This window comes from Camelina sativa, chromosome 4 (assembly GCF_000633955.1).
Source record: "Camelina sativa cultivar DH55 chromosome 4, Cs, whole genome shotgun sequence".
Taxonomy (NCBI): Eukaryota; Viridiplantae; Streptophyta; class Magnoliopsida; order Brassicales; family Brassicaceae; genus Camelina; species Camelina sativa.
Genome location: NC_025688.1, coordinates 25,138,116 through 25,152,847, shown reverse-complemented (window position 1 = coordinate 25,152,847; position 14,732 = coordinate 25,138,116). Strand labels below are relative to the sequence as shown.

General features: G+C 36.3%; 4 protein-coding genes and 2 long non-coding RNA genes across 7 annotated transcripts in view; 2 read left to right on the top strand and 4 right to left on the bottom strand.

Moving 5' to 3' along the window:
- LOC104782356 lies at positions 107–828 on the bottom strand. Its single transcript, XM_010507263.1, has 2 exons — positions 507–828; positions 107–414 (listed from the first exon to the last, which is right to left on the bottom strand). The coding sequence occupies exons 1-2, from the start codon at positions 807–809 to the stop codon at positions 337–339; spliced, it is 381 nt and encodes a 126-aa protein (XP_010505565.1). The 5' UTR covers positions 810–828; the 3' UTR covers positions 107–336.
- LOC104782354 (probable aquaporin PIP2-6) lies at positions 1,594–3,966 on the bottom strand. The gene is made up of 4 exons (XM_010507262.1): positions 3,557–3,966; positions 3,008–3,303; positions 2,103–2,243; positions 1,594–1,980 (listed from the first exon to the last, which is right to left on the bottom strand). The coding sequence occupies exons 1-4, from the start codon at positions 3,861–3,863 to the stop codon at positions 1,852–1,854; spliced, it is 873 nt and encodes a 290-aa protein (XP_010505564.1). The 5' UTR covers positions 3,864–3,966; the 3' UTR covers positions 1,594–1,851.
- LOC109132715 lies at positions 3,098–3,697 on the top strand. The gene is made up of 2 exons (XR_002037776.1): positions 3,098–3,359; positions 3,473–3,697. It is a non-coding gene; the product is annotated as an uncharacterized LOC109132715 (long non-coding RNA).
- On the bottom strand, positions 6,711–7,429 carry LOC104782353. The gene is made up of 3 exons (XR_767000.2): positions 7,306–7,429; positions 7,053–7,169; positions 6,711–6,963 (listed from the first exon to the last, which is right to left on the bottom strand). It is a non-coding gene; the product is annotated as an uncharacterized LOC104782353 (long non-coding RNA).
- Positions 11,434–13,461, top strand: LOC104782352. Of its 2 annotated transcripts, none has more exons than XM_019244971.1 (3): positions 11,434–11,819; positions 12,315–12,714; positions 12,916–13,033. In XM_019244971.1, the coding sequence occupies exons 1-3, from the start codon at positions 11,633–11,635 to the stop codon at positions 13,031–13,033; spliced, it is 705 nt and encodes a 234-aa protein (XP_019100516.1). In that variant the 5' UTR covers positions 11,434–11,632. The 2 variants fall into 2 exon arrangements, with proteins under 2 accessions (XP_019100516.1, XP_010505563.1); XM_010507261.2 differs by having other exon boundaries at positions 11,450–11,819; positions 12,920–13,461.
- LOC104782349 (O-acyltransferase WSD1-like) overlaps positions 13,586–14,732 on the bottom strand; it is a 2,463-nt gene continuing 1,316 nt past the window's right edge. The window contains exons 4-8 of the mRNA XM_010507258.2: positions 14,708–14,732; positions 14,523–14,617; positions 14,229–14,438; positions 13,988–14,125; positions 13,586–13,885 (exon numbers count right to left, since the gene is read on the bottom strand). The exon at positions 14,708–14,732 is cut by the window's right edge and continues 13 nt beyond it. Coding sequence (XP_010505560.2) covers positions 13,718–13,885; positions 13,988–14,125; positions 14,229–14,438; positions 14,523–14,617; positions 14,708–14,732 — 636 coding nt within the window. The 3' untranslated portion in view covers positions 13,586–13,717. The remainder of the gene's footprint in view (positions 13,886–13,987; positions 14,126–14,228; positions 14,439–14,522; positions 14,618–14,707) is intronic.

The following is a 14,732-nucleotide window of genomic DNA, read 5'->3' as shown; positions in this document are numbered from 1 at the left end:
GATAAGGAAAGTTAATATATTGTACGATTCATGAATATGTATAAAGGGGGAAGGACTTCTCCATTGTAAGGCATCGATTATTGAATACAATTATTGAGTTCTCTTCTTGTTCTCAGCAATAAAAACCCTAATTCTTCTAATATCAAAGCCTAGATTAGTTTTCTAAGAGAGTTTTCCTTACTGAATTTGTTTTCCCCCATAAACAAATTCATTTCGGAAATCCAGTTTCTACATCCAATTAGTTTAGTAGCTTGTTCAGCAAAGCTAGAACAACTACCGCAGCTAAAACCACTGCAGTAAATTGCCAGCCACTTCCACGGCAAAGTCTTCCCGAGATCACTTTGAAGTCAAGTACTCGTCAGCTTCTTCGTGAAGAGAAGAGTTTGCTCCTCCTTCAGTGATAGCTTTTTTGTTCTAAGATTAGAACAATCATAGGTTAGGTATGAGATACGAAATTACAACTAAATATAATGGAGGGTTAAATAAGATTAGCTAAGGAGCATTACTTTTAGCCAGAAGCTCTTCATAGTTCGACTGAGAGTGAGACCAACACTCGGTGATGATAGTAGTTTGAGGGAATGATCCTTCCACTCGTTTACAAGCTTTCTAAGAAGAGCAACACTAGCTTCTAGATTCTCTTTGTACAGATTGTTCCAGTGATCCCAGCAATCTCCATTTTCAGTCAGAGACCAGATAGCGATCGTTGTAGCTTCCTTGGCTACAACAGGATTTCCTGAAACAATGGCTACAAAATATAGAATTCTATTTGAGAGAGGGAAGCAGAGAAAAAACTCAAGGATTCTTCTCATCAAAGTTTGGTTTGTTACTAATAGTACCTTCTCCAGCTAATCTTAAAGAAATAGAGAATATGCATTCAGTGTGGATAGCTACTTGCGATGATAGCGCATGACCATGTCTTGCTAGTTTTGGGGAATATTCCTTCCAATTCTCTACAAGCCCTTCAAGAAGAGCAACATTAGCTTCTAGATTCTTATAATGGCAAGGGTATGTATACTATTTTCTTTTAAAATTATTAAAATATATTTTTTAGATATTACAAATAATATTTTTTCTAGTTTTGATATTTATTCAAATGGCAAATATTTAATTATGTAATAAAATTTATAAATAAAACATTACTTTACTAAACCTACTTCCGAATTAATATACCAAATCTACTTCCGAATTAATATACTCTTTCTTCATTATCATGTATGTACAATGATAATGAAGAAACAATAGGCGTAGTAACATCATTATAACAACAGTATAAACTATAATTAAAATTTAAAAAGGAATATGCATATGCAGATAACTACTAATTCAAAATTTTGAAGAATAATATATGACAAAAGAATAATGAAATAATTATAGAAAATGTTCACAAAAACAAATAAAAATATATAATGACACAAAATATTAAAGCAATGTGAAAATTATCAAAACTTTGCATCACTATTTCCAAAATCAATTACATAAGTGTTAAGGGATACAAATTCATTTGCATCAATATGTAGAATAAGTGACACAATTCATTTTTCTTTAGTGACGTATCAAGTTGTGTATAGAAAGTTATAGTGATGATGGATCAAAGATATAGAAGCATTGATAATTAAGTAGAGGAAATAAAAATATCATATGCATCAAATAACACATACATTCACACGAAGGCTTGTATGGTACAAATTGTTACACTCAAACCTCCCATCAAAGCCACAAATAAGACACACTACAATGTCACTCACCGAAATATTCATATTTTCTTTATATGATTTGGGTCCCCATTTTTCCTTTCTCCTTTTGTCCTGGTCCAAAGATTCTTCACCTCTTCGATAGATTGAAAAATCAAAATCAAGCGTGAAGCTCGTGAAGTTGGCTTCTCACTGACCCATAGGCCTTCATAGCACCAGCTCTCAACACAAACTGATGGTAAAATGCTGCAATGGCTGCACCCACAAATGGACCGACCCAGAATATCCACTGTAATTGAAAAACAAAATGCTCATTAATAAGTTGATCTAAGGACTAAGGAGCAAGAACGAGTAATAGATGGTAAAAATAAGAAGGAGCAAGAACGAGTAATAGATGGTAAAAATAAGAACCTGATCATCCCAAGCCTTTTTATTGTTATAGATGACGGCAGCTCCAAAACTCCTAGCTGGATTAATTCCGGTGCCAGTAATTGGGATAGTAGCTAAATGAACCATGAACACGGAAAATCCAATAGGCAATGGTGCTAATACCTTCAATTCATTTAATGTCATACAAAATAAATCAATCTTCGTCATTAACAATGATATATAGACATTTGAATTTGAATGAACTATATAGGTACCAATATTACTAAAAATAGACAAAGAATCAAGTAATGACCATGTGCATAACAGAAAGATTTGATCTTGTAAAAAATCATATATACTTGAAAGGACAAATATCATGGAAACTGTATGAACATATACACATGGGTCGTTGGAAAATGCAGAATAGATATGGTCATATGGACCATTTACATACAAAGACATGTGATGAAGAGACGTGGAGCACAAATAGGGTATGTCGTTATAACGTGTAAAAAGACATTTGGTACCAAAGAAAGATACAAGAACTTGAGTGAAAAATAATTGGACACCCTTTCGTCGTTTATCTCATAGAAGAAGATAGACGCTACACTTATCTGGTCCGTATTATTTTCGTTAGGGCCAAAATGGCTAGACGACATCGTTATCAGTATTAAAATAATAAATGCGTTATATAGCTGGCACTATATTTTGATTCTGTACGTTCTTTAGTCCATTATTTTTCGACAACGAAATCAAAAAATCTTTCCTGATTTATCTTCCAGTTTTGATTTGTGTAATCACCGCTAGTAATACATTTTATTGAAAATAAAGGAAACAAAAGAAAAAAAAATCAAATCTATGTACTACTTTATCTTTAGCTAGGTTTTTGATACTTTTAAATGTTAATTCATATGATCGAGGTTTGTAGCATAGTTAAAATTACTTACAGGAATGTGAGAGTCACGGGCATTTCGCTTAGGGTCGGTAGCGGAGAAGACGGTATAGACGAGGACAAAAGTGCCGATAATCTCAGCGCCAACACCAACACCAACATTGTACCCGTCGGAGAGCATGTTGGCTCCACCCCCATAGCGGTTGAAATAAGTCGACTGGAACAATTTCACCAAACCAACTCCGCAAGTGGCTCCGAGACATTGAGCCACCATATAAGACACAGCTCTCACCAATGATACCTTGCTAGCCAGGAATAACCCAAACGTCACCGCGGGGTTAATGTGTCCACCTATATATACACACACATATGATTAGTATTTTATATAACCAGCTGATCAAGTTGAGGTAAAAATTTACATTTGTAGAAATATCAACATTTTGTATCAACAATCATTTGACTACTATAGTTGGTTCAGTTCGTATTTTGAAAATATTACTTCTTTGTTATTATGACTCAGGAGCCCCAAGTTACGAAGCATTTGCATTTAGCTATGCTAATCAATACAACTTATTAATATGGTTAAGGAGAGAGAGAGATAAACCAGAGATTCCGGCAGTGCAGTAGACGAGGATGAAGATCATGCCACCAAAGGCCCAAGAGATGCCGAGGAGGCCAACGCTAGCGCAAGCTCCGCCACCTGCTTTGGCATCAGTCTGGCTCTTGAAGCCGATGACTGTCAAAACGGTAACGTAAAGAAAGAGGAAAGTAGCTATGAACTCAGCTATGACTGCTCTGTAGAAGGACCACTTCTTGAGCTCCCTCGCCTCGAACATCTTCACAGGCGGTGGGTCTAAGTAGTCCTTGCCGGAGAACGACTCATCCTCAATCGACTCCTCATCCTTGGTCATTGTTTCAGACTTAGCCTTCACAGACTCAGAGAGACAGAGAGAGAGAGAGAGAGAGAGATAGACTAGTTAGAAGATTTGGATGGTGTGCAAAGACGATGGTGAGTGGTAGTATTTATGGTAAGATGTGGCTTAAGGGGTTTTCCTCTTTTGCCTTCAGGTTTTTTCTATTAAAAAAAAAATTATCGTAAAATAAGGGAACACTACAGGTGTGTATGATAGTGTCTATGAAGTACTTTTTTGTTGTCTAAAGAATATGCTTTCAATTTATTTCTATTTGGTTATCTTATAACTAATTTGTTGTAAACATAAATCATGACTAATCTAAAACGAATACAAGGCTCTGAAATGTCTTTTATTTAGAGCATTATATCTATCGCCCTTTCTTGTACGTAATTAACGAACTATTACTGCTAATCTCGTTACACCCTAGGGTTTAAGTTCAGATAGAAGATAATATATTTTATGCCAGCTCAATGCTAACATGGTCTTAGACATTCTAGGCTAGTTATATTTTAGGTTTTGCGTATTATATTTAAAAGACCAAATAATGCAAAAGTAAAAGAACTTTTATTGATTTAGCAAAAATAACAGTGAATTAAGCCAAAACAGTTAGTGATCATGATTTGTACTATGTTATCATTATGTCATCACTGTTACTCGATCTTCTCATGTATAATTCGATTTCAAAGTGTCTCTCTTTAATTTAAAATTTGTAACGCAAAAAGAATCAGAGTCATTTAAAAGTTGGAAAATGTTATATATATTACAAATTGTAACAAGTTATCAGATTACACAACGAGCAAGTGAGCAACATTAGATAGAAATGGACATGAGAGTGAAATGGGACGAACGTGGTCGAAACCCTCATAATCAAGGAGTCAACAATCACCAACGAAGAATGTTTTTTTTTTTTGTTTGAAAAAACCAATGAAGAATGTTGTCTAAAAATATTATCTGCTATATGAGAACTATGAACAAATGCTTGCACGCGATATAATTCAACGATCATTAGATTTTAAGAAAAAAAATTCTTAATCCTAACATTTCAAACGTTTCATATGTGAAACTCAAATCCAACGTATACTATACGAAGGAATGTCAAATATAGGCTTAGTGAACGAGAATTACGATATGAAAGAAAGAATGGAGAATGGTTTCAGAATGGAGAATGGGAAACCATATCAGTCGATAAATATCTTCCAGTTTTACTTCTAATGGATAAATTTGAATATTTTTGGATAAACGACCGACCTCCATAAAAATCAAACAGGGTCCATGTGGTGTGCGTGGAAGACCCATATCTACAACTTTATACGTAGCTAGCTAGGTTCATCCATGGCCGAGTACGATTGGACACAAAGATAAATACAACCTGACATTTGAAGCGAAGCATTTGGCGGATTTGCCAACTTCTACAACAGATGATGTATCTATCACTAAATAATACCAAAAAAAAAAGGTCTCACTTAATAATCAACCCGACGACCAAAATTGAAAATTATTTGCTTCATCAATTATATTACTAATTTGATTTAGAGATAGGACCGTTCATAAAGGTATCACGGGTATATTGATAGCAATTTTTTTTTGTTTTTATTTTCATACGCAGTTTTGTAAAATAAGATTTATCTAAACGGATTCAAATCCATTGTAATATAAATTATATGTATTTAATTCATCTTTATCCATGCTTTTCTAACATCTTACAGTATTGTTTTGAAAAATATTTTTTGACACGACATTTTTATTGTCTTTCTGCTAAACACCTTGAGAAAAACATAGCTTTCATTTATTGTTCTCCAGAGAATATACTATAGCTTACCCCAAAATGGCTTATACAACATTCGATCAAGTATTAATTAATGCAAGGGATTTATATGAATCAGTGAATCTTCATTCTCACACGGGAACTTCTTAGCAGGATGGACAACCACACGGTTAGTACACTTCTATGTTGTCGCCGATCGAGACACGTGGCGAGATTTGTGGATCGTGCATGATAGCCGCTTGCGGCTGGGGTCGGAATGTACATTGTCTTTTTGGATAAAGGTTCAGTGGCTCACCAAATTTCATTGGATTAGAGCACAACTTTGAAATCTCCCAGTTGTCCACGTCAAGTTTTTCGCTGAAATTTCTTTCCTCTAGATTGTTTCTTTTCGCTGAACTTAACAAATTTAAGTTAATCTTTAATATAAAACAAATAAAAATTAGAAAATATTTATCAATTTCCTTTCTTTACTAGTAATGAGTTTTTCTTATTATCAAATAGTATCAAGTTTAAATTAAATTGTCAAATTAACTGGGGTCGGCGAACCATTTCCAGTAATATAAGAAATTAGAAATAAGAGTAAAACTACAAACTACAGTATATGTAAACGGCAAATTTGATTCTAGATGTTTTTGCAATATGATTAACTCCTTATTTCTTTTTCTTTTTTTTTAACAGTTGCAATCATTGATTAATGAGAAATGTGATCCTCATAATTAACTCCTTTTTCTTAATCATAATTCATAAACCTAATGTTACAACTTACAGTGGGATGAGCTACCGTATTGGTGGGTTAGAGCAAGGCCAATGGTGAGCTTTAATTTTGAAGTTTTTATGTACTGTTTAAATTTTTAATGAATATATTATGTACTGTTGAAAAAATAAGAATTCTTGATTTTCAAATTAAAATTATTTCCTCCAATGGTAGGATATAATTTTGAGTTTCTTATATTTTTAAATATAGTTTTTTGAAATTATTTTTTTTAAAATAAAATAGAAGTAATATAAATGTTTAAACATTGAAGATTTTATAAATATGCATCATATTTGAATATTTGAACACATGCAAGCAAGAACACTAATTTTCCAACAAACATGAAAGAACCTTCACACAATGCTCTGCGTCATCATTATACACTATCAATAAGATGTTTACCTGATGATATCATCAAATATTCAGACGAGTGTGTATTACGAGAAGTAAAAATTAGATCCCCTAAACCTTTTGTATAGAATCATATATAGGCAAAGAAGTTGAGAGAGGTTTGACCTTAGATGCACCTTGGGGGATCATCTGGACATTAATCCCATTGGTTGCAGAACCCGGAAGCCCTGTTTGTTGATCAATTGGCAAGTCACTGAGTAGACCAAAAATTTTAATGATACAAACCAAACCAAACCAAGCCAGAGAGTTAACTAACCTTCTCTAATATGAATGAAGATCTCTGAACATTTCCGATGAGAGAGATAATTGATCTGTGTTGAAGCAGATTTACAATAGCTATCTTCTCAAGTTCCTCTACCACGTGATCAAGCTCCTATTCACATGGCCAAGAATTACAGATACAAATATGAGTTGTTGATTTGATGTTCTGTGCTCCAAGGACAAGTGGGTAGCCTCGAAGTTTTCTCAAATTAAGAATACAAAGCAGATACAAAAATTCACAAGTTTACCTGTTGAATTAACTCCCTGGGCACCAAAGTAAGCAAGTTCAGCTGCCTCATCAAATGTCAGGTGTGGAACAGGTTGAGCTCCGCAGTAAATGTTTGGATCACAAGTTAAAACTCCATCCACATCTTTCCAAACCAGCACCACATCACAATACGTAGTATATATGAGTTTAACAAAGTCCCATCTTCATTTCATTTGCATTGATAGAACATAGAGTTGATCACAATCATGCGCAAATTGAAAACAAACTTATCAATCATGCCCAAATTGAAAACATACTAGAAGCTAAATCGAACAAGAACAATCCTATAAGCTAGAAGCTTAATCGAACAAACAGAACAAAACTGTCGCGAATTCTTACTATCAGAATGAGAAACTTACCATGAGAAATAGATTCAAGCTCCTCTGATTCAATCTCCTCTGATTCCAATCGATTGATTCGACTCCGAATTCAATCTCCTCAGATACAATCTTGTCCAAGTTCAATCGGGCCAAAAAAATAATTGAGGGATTCGCGACAGAGAGCGAGAGAGAGGAAGAGGAAGAGAAATTCTGATAATCTTAGGAGTTTATCGGGATAGAAATGTAACCAGAAATAATGAGGGAGAGAGGTATTGTACCGTTAATGGCGGAGAGGAGATAAGAGAAGAGATTAGAGATAGAGATGAGAAGAAGAAAGAGATTAGGAATTGTTTTTGTTGATTATTCATTTTATGAGGAACCCTAAATCGGATGATCCCTTTAAATACAACTTACCCAAATGTAACTTAAGATAAAACGACATCACATTGTTGTATGGAATAAAACCTAAACCTTCTTCCCCAGACATAAGCTCTCCCATACTTCGCTCTTTATGACTTGTTGCTTCATTAAACTCCTTACCAACAATTGAGCCTTTCTTCCCTTTCTCTCCTGTTTCTTCCTTATAAGCACCTGGGACATGTGACCTATCAATACTCTGGTCCTGAAGAACCAACTTGTCCTCAAGTTGCAGGTCCATCGTTAATCTACAGAGTCCACACTTCATGTTCTCCCTTCTCAAGGTTGATGCCTTGCTCCTACTTATTCCGTACATGCTCAACAAATTTCCCAACATTGCAACAAAAGAGGATAAATTTCAGTCTGGTTCAGTTCTCTCAGCATCTATTCCACCTTGTTGTTCTCACTATATCCACCTTGAGACCTCATTTCTGTTGGAGTCCCCAACATTGACCCTACTAAGCAGATAATCAGCTCTGGTGGCCTTGGTGAATGAGACACTCCAAAAGCGAAGTTTCTAACCCAATCAAACTCCACAGGATAAACAACATATTCCATTCGAAGGTGACGCTCAAGCAGTTGCTTTGGCATGTAGACACTTTTTTCTTTGTCCTCTAGTAACTTTGGAATGAAGGGAGATCCATCTAACATCGACATGACTTCTTTGTAGTGATAAATAAGCTTTTGTCTCTTCTTCGTACAATAACTCGTTCTCTTCTGTTGCTCACTACATTCACCCTGCACCAGCAATTCAGTTTTCATCCAAATCCTTGAACCCATTTTGCAGAGAGACATCTCAGGCGGCCTTGGTGAATGTGACACTTCATAGGTGAACATTCTAATCAAAAGATTCTCATACTGTTCCAAAGTGAGTTTGACAAACCTACCTACTTTGACAATATCTTCATTGCTGATGACAAAAATCAAGCAGGTCTTCACCAAATTTCTAAAGCCATTGATGTAATCAGTAAGCTTTGTTGCTCCAACAGTCTTACTACTCCCACTCCATAAGATCCATTTGAGCTCCACCCTAGAAATTCCATTGGATCTCCCGTTTTCGAAGCTGATGAACGAAACATGAAGTCCAACGACTTCAGTCCTTTCATTAAATTCCTCAAGAACCGTTACCCCATGTAGAGCTTCAACTCTTTTGACATGCTTCACAACAGGAACAACTCTAATTAATCTCAAGTGATGGCCCCTGTCCAGTACTTCTTGTTGTGATCTCACTCCCACAGACGTGTAAACTATCTCCAATTTCCTGCTATGAATCCCAAAACAGAAAGGCAACCTCACCCATTTATACCTAGGATTAACCGCATAAGTTCTCAATCCTTCTTCCTTGGGATAAATTATCAATGAAAGCTCATCCTCAATCATTTCAGAGGTCTCACTCTCAAGCACAATTGTAAGTTTCAGATCTTTCTCATTGTCTATCTTAATGATGAGGGTTACCTTAATCTTTGACCTCCTAGAATCAGCATCTCCATGGTGTAGAATCTCTCTTTTAGCATTCTCCTCAAATATGCACAAACGAGATCCTCTTATGGCTCTGGTTTCTCTCACAAACTCCTTGTATCCATACCATGAGATCCATCCTACATCCTCACAGCTACATAATGATTCAGATACAAACCATACCTTGAGACTAATCGCAACTTTAACTATCCATTCTTGAATGTCTTCCCGTTGCATTAGTTTCAAAGTTCCATCATCGTTGTAACACAGATCCAACCAGTGCGAGTCCATACGTACAACATATGATCCACCAGGCTTCCACACATGATTAGAGTTACCGGAATCTAACGCATATGTCACATTAGTACCAGCTTGGACTAGCAGAGAAATAACCTTATCAAACTGACACAATCGACCCTTGAATGGAACTTGAAATATTTTGACAGCAGTAATCATTATCATTCGATCACAACCCTGTGATACCACTAACCTGTCCCTTTTAGCTTGTTCATCTATATATTCACCCGGCTCCCATACGCACCTAACCGCAGATAGACTAGTCATGTGTTCCTCGACCTCACAATCATCCACCAAAATTTGACTAACATCATAGATACCCTTGTTTACAACAGATCACAGAGTGCCTCCTAGACTTGTAATTAAACCTAAACGACTTTCCCGTAATGGTAAAGCAAAAGAGTCACATTGCCTTCCTCTTTTAAATCGGGCTCTATGGAAACATTTCTTCACCAAAACATTTTTAAGAAGCATTGACTGTTTTGAGCAAGGAGGTTTTGAAATCCCAAAATCATAAGAAACTTTCTGGGTGGAGACGCACACAACCTGTTCGACGCGATTTCCAAGAGGAATTGTTGAGTTTTCCACCAGCTTTTGTTCACCAGATTTTTCTCCTGAAGTATTCTGCATCTCAAGGTTTTGGGTGGGTTGTGGTGTTGGAATGGCCTTCTGAATTCGAACATCCACCACCTGTTCGACCAAATCGCACACATGAATTTTCGAGTTTTGTTGAGATTCTTCAACCTCAGAATCATTAGGTTTCTTAATCTCTGTAACCCAGACGCTGCGATTGTTGCACTCCTTCAGTTCCACACACGACTCTGGAAGCTCCATCGGTGTAGGTTTAGATGTCGTGGTTTGAATTTGTTGAAGCTCAGCTGCTTCTCGTTCTTGTTTTAGAATCTTCTTTATCTCACGGGTGTTAGAGAGCGACGCCTCCAGTTGTTCATGTATCGCAAGCAACAGATTGAAATCTTCTTGACTAAACATTAACATTTTCAAAAGTCGATATGATCGGGAGAATGAAAGCACCAATGATAAGCTTAGGAGCTTATCAGGATAGAAATGTAACCAGAAATAATGAGGGAGAGAGGTATTGCGCCGTTAATGGCGGAGAGGAGATAAGAGAAGAGATTAGAATAGAGAGAAGAGAAGAAGAAAGAGATTAGGAATTGTTTTTGTTGATTATTCATTTTATGAGGAACCCTAAATCAGATGATCCCTTTAAATACAACTTACCCAAATGTAACTTAAGATAAAACGACATCACATTGTTGTATGGAATAAAACCTAAACCTTCTTCCCCAGACAGAAGCTCTCCCATACTTCGTTCTTTATGACTTGTTGCTTCATTAAACTCCTCACCAACGATTGAGCATTTCTTCCATTTCTCCCCTATTTCTTCCTTATAAGCACCCGTGACCTATGACCTATCAAATTCTTTACCCAACCATGCACTGACACGTCACCGTCTCTTATCCAAAATCGAATATACTATATAAAAAGAGTTTTTTTTTTTTTTTTCTTTTTTTCTTTCTGATTTATTTTTTTTCTCTCTTTTCCCTTAAAATTCGCCTAAAAACGTCCGTTGGAGAAGGTCTTATATTCTCTTCGTTAAAAAAAACGTGTGAGATCTTATTACATAAAATATGATTATTATCTAGACTATAGACGAATATTTCAATGTCCAGTGGGCAATTTGATCGGTTGAACCGGCCGGTTTGCTGTTAAATTCCATCGCCGTTTCGGTTTGGTAAAGAAATAAAAAGTTAGCAAGAAGCAGAAAAAGCACGGCGAACGGAGGAGGAAGAGACAATGCAGAGCAGCACACCGTTGGGGTCGACGGCGGTTTCACCAGTTTCAATCAAACACAACAACTCTTATGGCCGCATCGTTTCCTCTTCAGGAGTCTCTCTCAATCGTAGGAGACGCCACTCTTCGTCTCTCTTTCTCCTCTCGCCTAGTGTTTCTATTTCTCATCCTCCTTCCAAAATCAAATCAGGTATTGAATACCTCTGTTTTTTGTCAAGCCTTGATGAGCTCTCTGATATGGGTATTAGAAATCGTTCTAGATTAGTATTGAGTTAGATCGAGTTTCCAATTCCTCCTAACCACACCCACTAATCTATTAAGTTAATCGTCCCAGATGAATTCAATTAGAGACTTTGTAGTGTGTAATTTGACCATCCTCTTGTTGTTTACCGACTCTGAGTGTTGAAAGATTGAAACTTTAACCCATCTTCAAACCAAACAGTTGATTGTAGCCAAATTAGTTTTTGCATGTTTGCTTTAGGAAACTTAAAAGTCTTAAACTTTGCGTGATTTGAGCAAATCAACTGTGGTATTGTGTAATTCATAAACTTGAGACCTCTTGTCACAGTTAGTCTTTGATGTAATAGATCTAAAGTTTACTGCTTTCATGAGGGGTGTTGAGTTTTTATGGTGAATTTGTATCAGTGGATGATGAATTTTGTTATTTTTGATTGTTTATATATAGGAGGAGTGTGCAATGCAAGTCAAATTGTTGATCTTTTTCCAGCGGTTTCACCTGAAATCGTTGTCCGGGAAGCAAGATTGGAAGACTGTTGGGAAGTGGCAGAGACTCACTGCAGTAGCTTCTTCCCTGGATATTCGTTCCCGCTCGATGTTGTTCTTAGAGTAGATAGGTTAATGGCTATGGTAATGGGATTTTCTGTTCCACCAGGGTGCCGGAGGACTTGTTTAGTTGCTGTGATAGGTAGTTCCGCAGATGAAGCCATCTGCTTTGGAAGTGAAGATTTCAAAATTGGAGCTTTTGATGCAAAGATCAGCTTAAACAAAGGTTATGTTGCTGGAATCTTGACTGTGGATACTGTGGCAGATTACCTTCCAAGGAAAGGACCTCTCCGCCAGAGAAGGTTCGCTTTCTGTCTCATCTTCTGTTTAAGCACTGTGCTTCTCAGTTCCTAAGACTAAGGACCAAGTATCAATATGTGCAGCTAAGTAAACATTTAGGTTTCAGGATCCTTAGCGGCTCTTGTCATTATTTGTTTTGTTTAGATTGTGTTGTTGCTCCACACTGTAATCCTTTGATTTGATGGTGTGTTACTAATTCAAAGTCAGGACGGGGATCGCTTACATATCAAATGTGGCTGTTCGAGAGAATTTCCGGCGCAAAGGAATAGCCAAGAGACTTGTATGGAAAGCAGAGGCTTTAGCCAAGAACTGGGGATGTAGAGCTATCGGCCTTCACTGTGATCTCAACAACTTAGGAGCGACCAAGCTTTACAAAGATCAAGGTTTTAGATGCATCAAGATCCCTGAAGGATCGACTTGGCCACAACCAAAGACATCTCCAGACACCAGGTTTAACTTCATGATGAAGCTCGTGAACAACAACAACAATACACAAGCTCTTGAACAGTTTCGGTAAATCCGACAGAAAAAGGAAAGTTGAATACCGTTCTTTGTTGATAAAATAGCTCTGATTATGTAAATATGTTATTTGAGCCTGTGGCCTGCATTTGTTTGTCTCGCAGTCTTGTATAAAATCCTACTGTCTATGATTTCAACCAACTACGTTTTGTAACTAAGCTTTTGTAGCCTCGGCAACTTTTTGCTGATCCGGTGAAGCATGTTTCTAAACATTAAGGCCTTTAGCTAGACTTGATCTACCAATGTAAAAACAAGAACGTTGAAGAATCGTATTCAAGATACATAGTTTGAACACGAAAAGTATTATGAAACGCAAGATTAATATCATTCAAACAAGAAAAAAACCAACATGAAAGTCCAATAGATCCCTTACTCCGAGATAATCCTTAATTTAAATCAAACCAAGCTATAACATAATGCATTACTACATTTCACCACAATTTACCTTTTCGCAACCCCTCGTTTTTATATCTGCTGAATCATGTCTCAAACCTCCATTTTATGAACTCCTTTCTCCAAGACAGCGAGTTTAATTATATCGAGCGATTCTACCAAGTCATCACATAGTAGATGAGGGTCTGGAATCACCGTTGTATCGACAGCTAGATTGATGATAATCTTGTTTACGTAGCTTACGAAATGGATAATAAGAGCCTTGTTCAACAAGAAACATAAACAACATGTTAGTTAATTACAAATCATCAAAGTTTTCAAGGATTTATAAACGTATTTTATGGCATGATTAGCTATACTTACTTGTGGTCCACCCGTTGCGCTTGCGGTGACATAAGACATGGGATGGCCAAAAAAACTTACTTCTTCGTCTGGACCGATCACATTTGAAAATGTCAATGTTGTGTGATCCAATAATCTCTTCACAATTGGTTCGATTATCTGCATTAACGAATGTACATATGTTTTTCTTAATACAGATTCTCATTAACAGTTTTATAAAATTTTTATAGATTAGCTATTTAACATAGATGTTATATTTTACCTTTTTCCCGAATATTTTCAAGGCAAATTTGACGAGTCCATAAAAAAAAAGTGATTCCATGGAGATTTTTTTCATATCCATAGTAGCTTTGGCTCGCCGGATGTATTCCAATGGATCATCCTCAGATCGTATCCATAAAGGAAACATAACAAAGCCTACAAAGTTTCCCCATCTACACTTTGCACCCTTTGCCATCATATTAGCGAGATCCTGTATTCTCATGTGTTATCAACCTTTTGCATTCCAATTTACTAAAACGGTAAAAAGTGAAAATGATGGTTTCACTGATTTTACCTCGATCTTTGTATCTGGTCTTAAATTTACAACTACCGTACCACTTAGACGAATTTTTTCTAAGGATAGTTTCTTCTCGACCACCATATCTTCATCTATTTTTTTTTTCTACTAAGATATTAGAACCGCATTTAACAGTAATGTTTATATTTTCACTAATAGAATGGGGACGAATTTGACGTTACCAAATTTTTTGCTCAAATATCTTGA

Excerpts from the sequence above, each read along its gene's own strand:
- LOC104782354 (XM_010507262.1), bottom strand. The coding sequence starts at position 3,863 with ATGACCAAGGATGAGGAGTCGATTGAGGATGAGTCGTTCTCCGGCAAG. Across the intron at positions 3,304-3,556 it reads CTGCACTGCCGGAATCTCTG|GTGGACACATTAACCCCGCG; the intron begins GTTTATCTCTCT and ends GTGTATATATAG. Across the intron at positions 1,981-2,102 it reads AAAAGGCTTGGGATGATCAG|TGGATATTCTGGGTCGGTCC; the intron begins GTTCTTATTTTT and ends TTTCAATTACAG.
- LOC104782356 (XM_010507263.1), bottom strand. The coding sequence starts at position 809 with ATGAGAAGAATCCTTGAGTTTTTTCTCTGCTTCCCTCTCTCAAATAGA. Across the intron at positions 415-506 it reads TGAAGAGCTTCTGGCTAAAA|AACAAAAAAGCTATCACTGA; the intron begins GTAATGCTCCTT and ends TTCTAATCTTAG.
- LOC104782352 (XM_010507261.2), top strand. The coding sequence starts at position 11,633 with ATGCAGAGCAGCACACCGTTGGGGTCGACGGCGGTTTCACCAGTTTCA. Across the intron at positions 11,820-12,314 it reads TCCTTCCAAAATCAAATCAG|GAGGAGTGTGCAATGCAAGT; the intron begins GTATTGAATACC and ends GTTTATATATAG. Across the intron at positions 12,715-12,919 it reads GGACCTCTCCGCCAGAGAAG|GACGGGGATCGCTTACATAT; the intron begins GTTCGCTTTCTG and ends ATTCAAAGTCAG.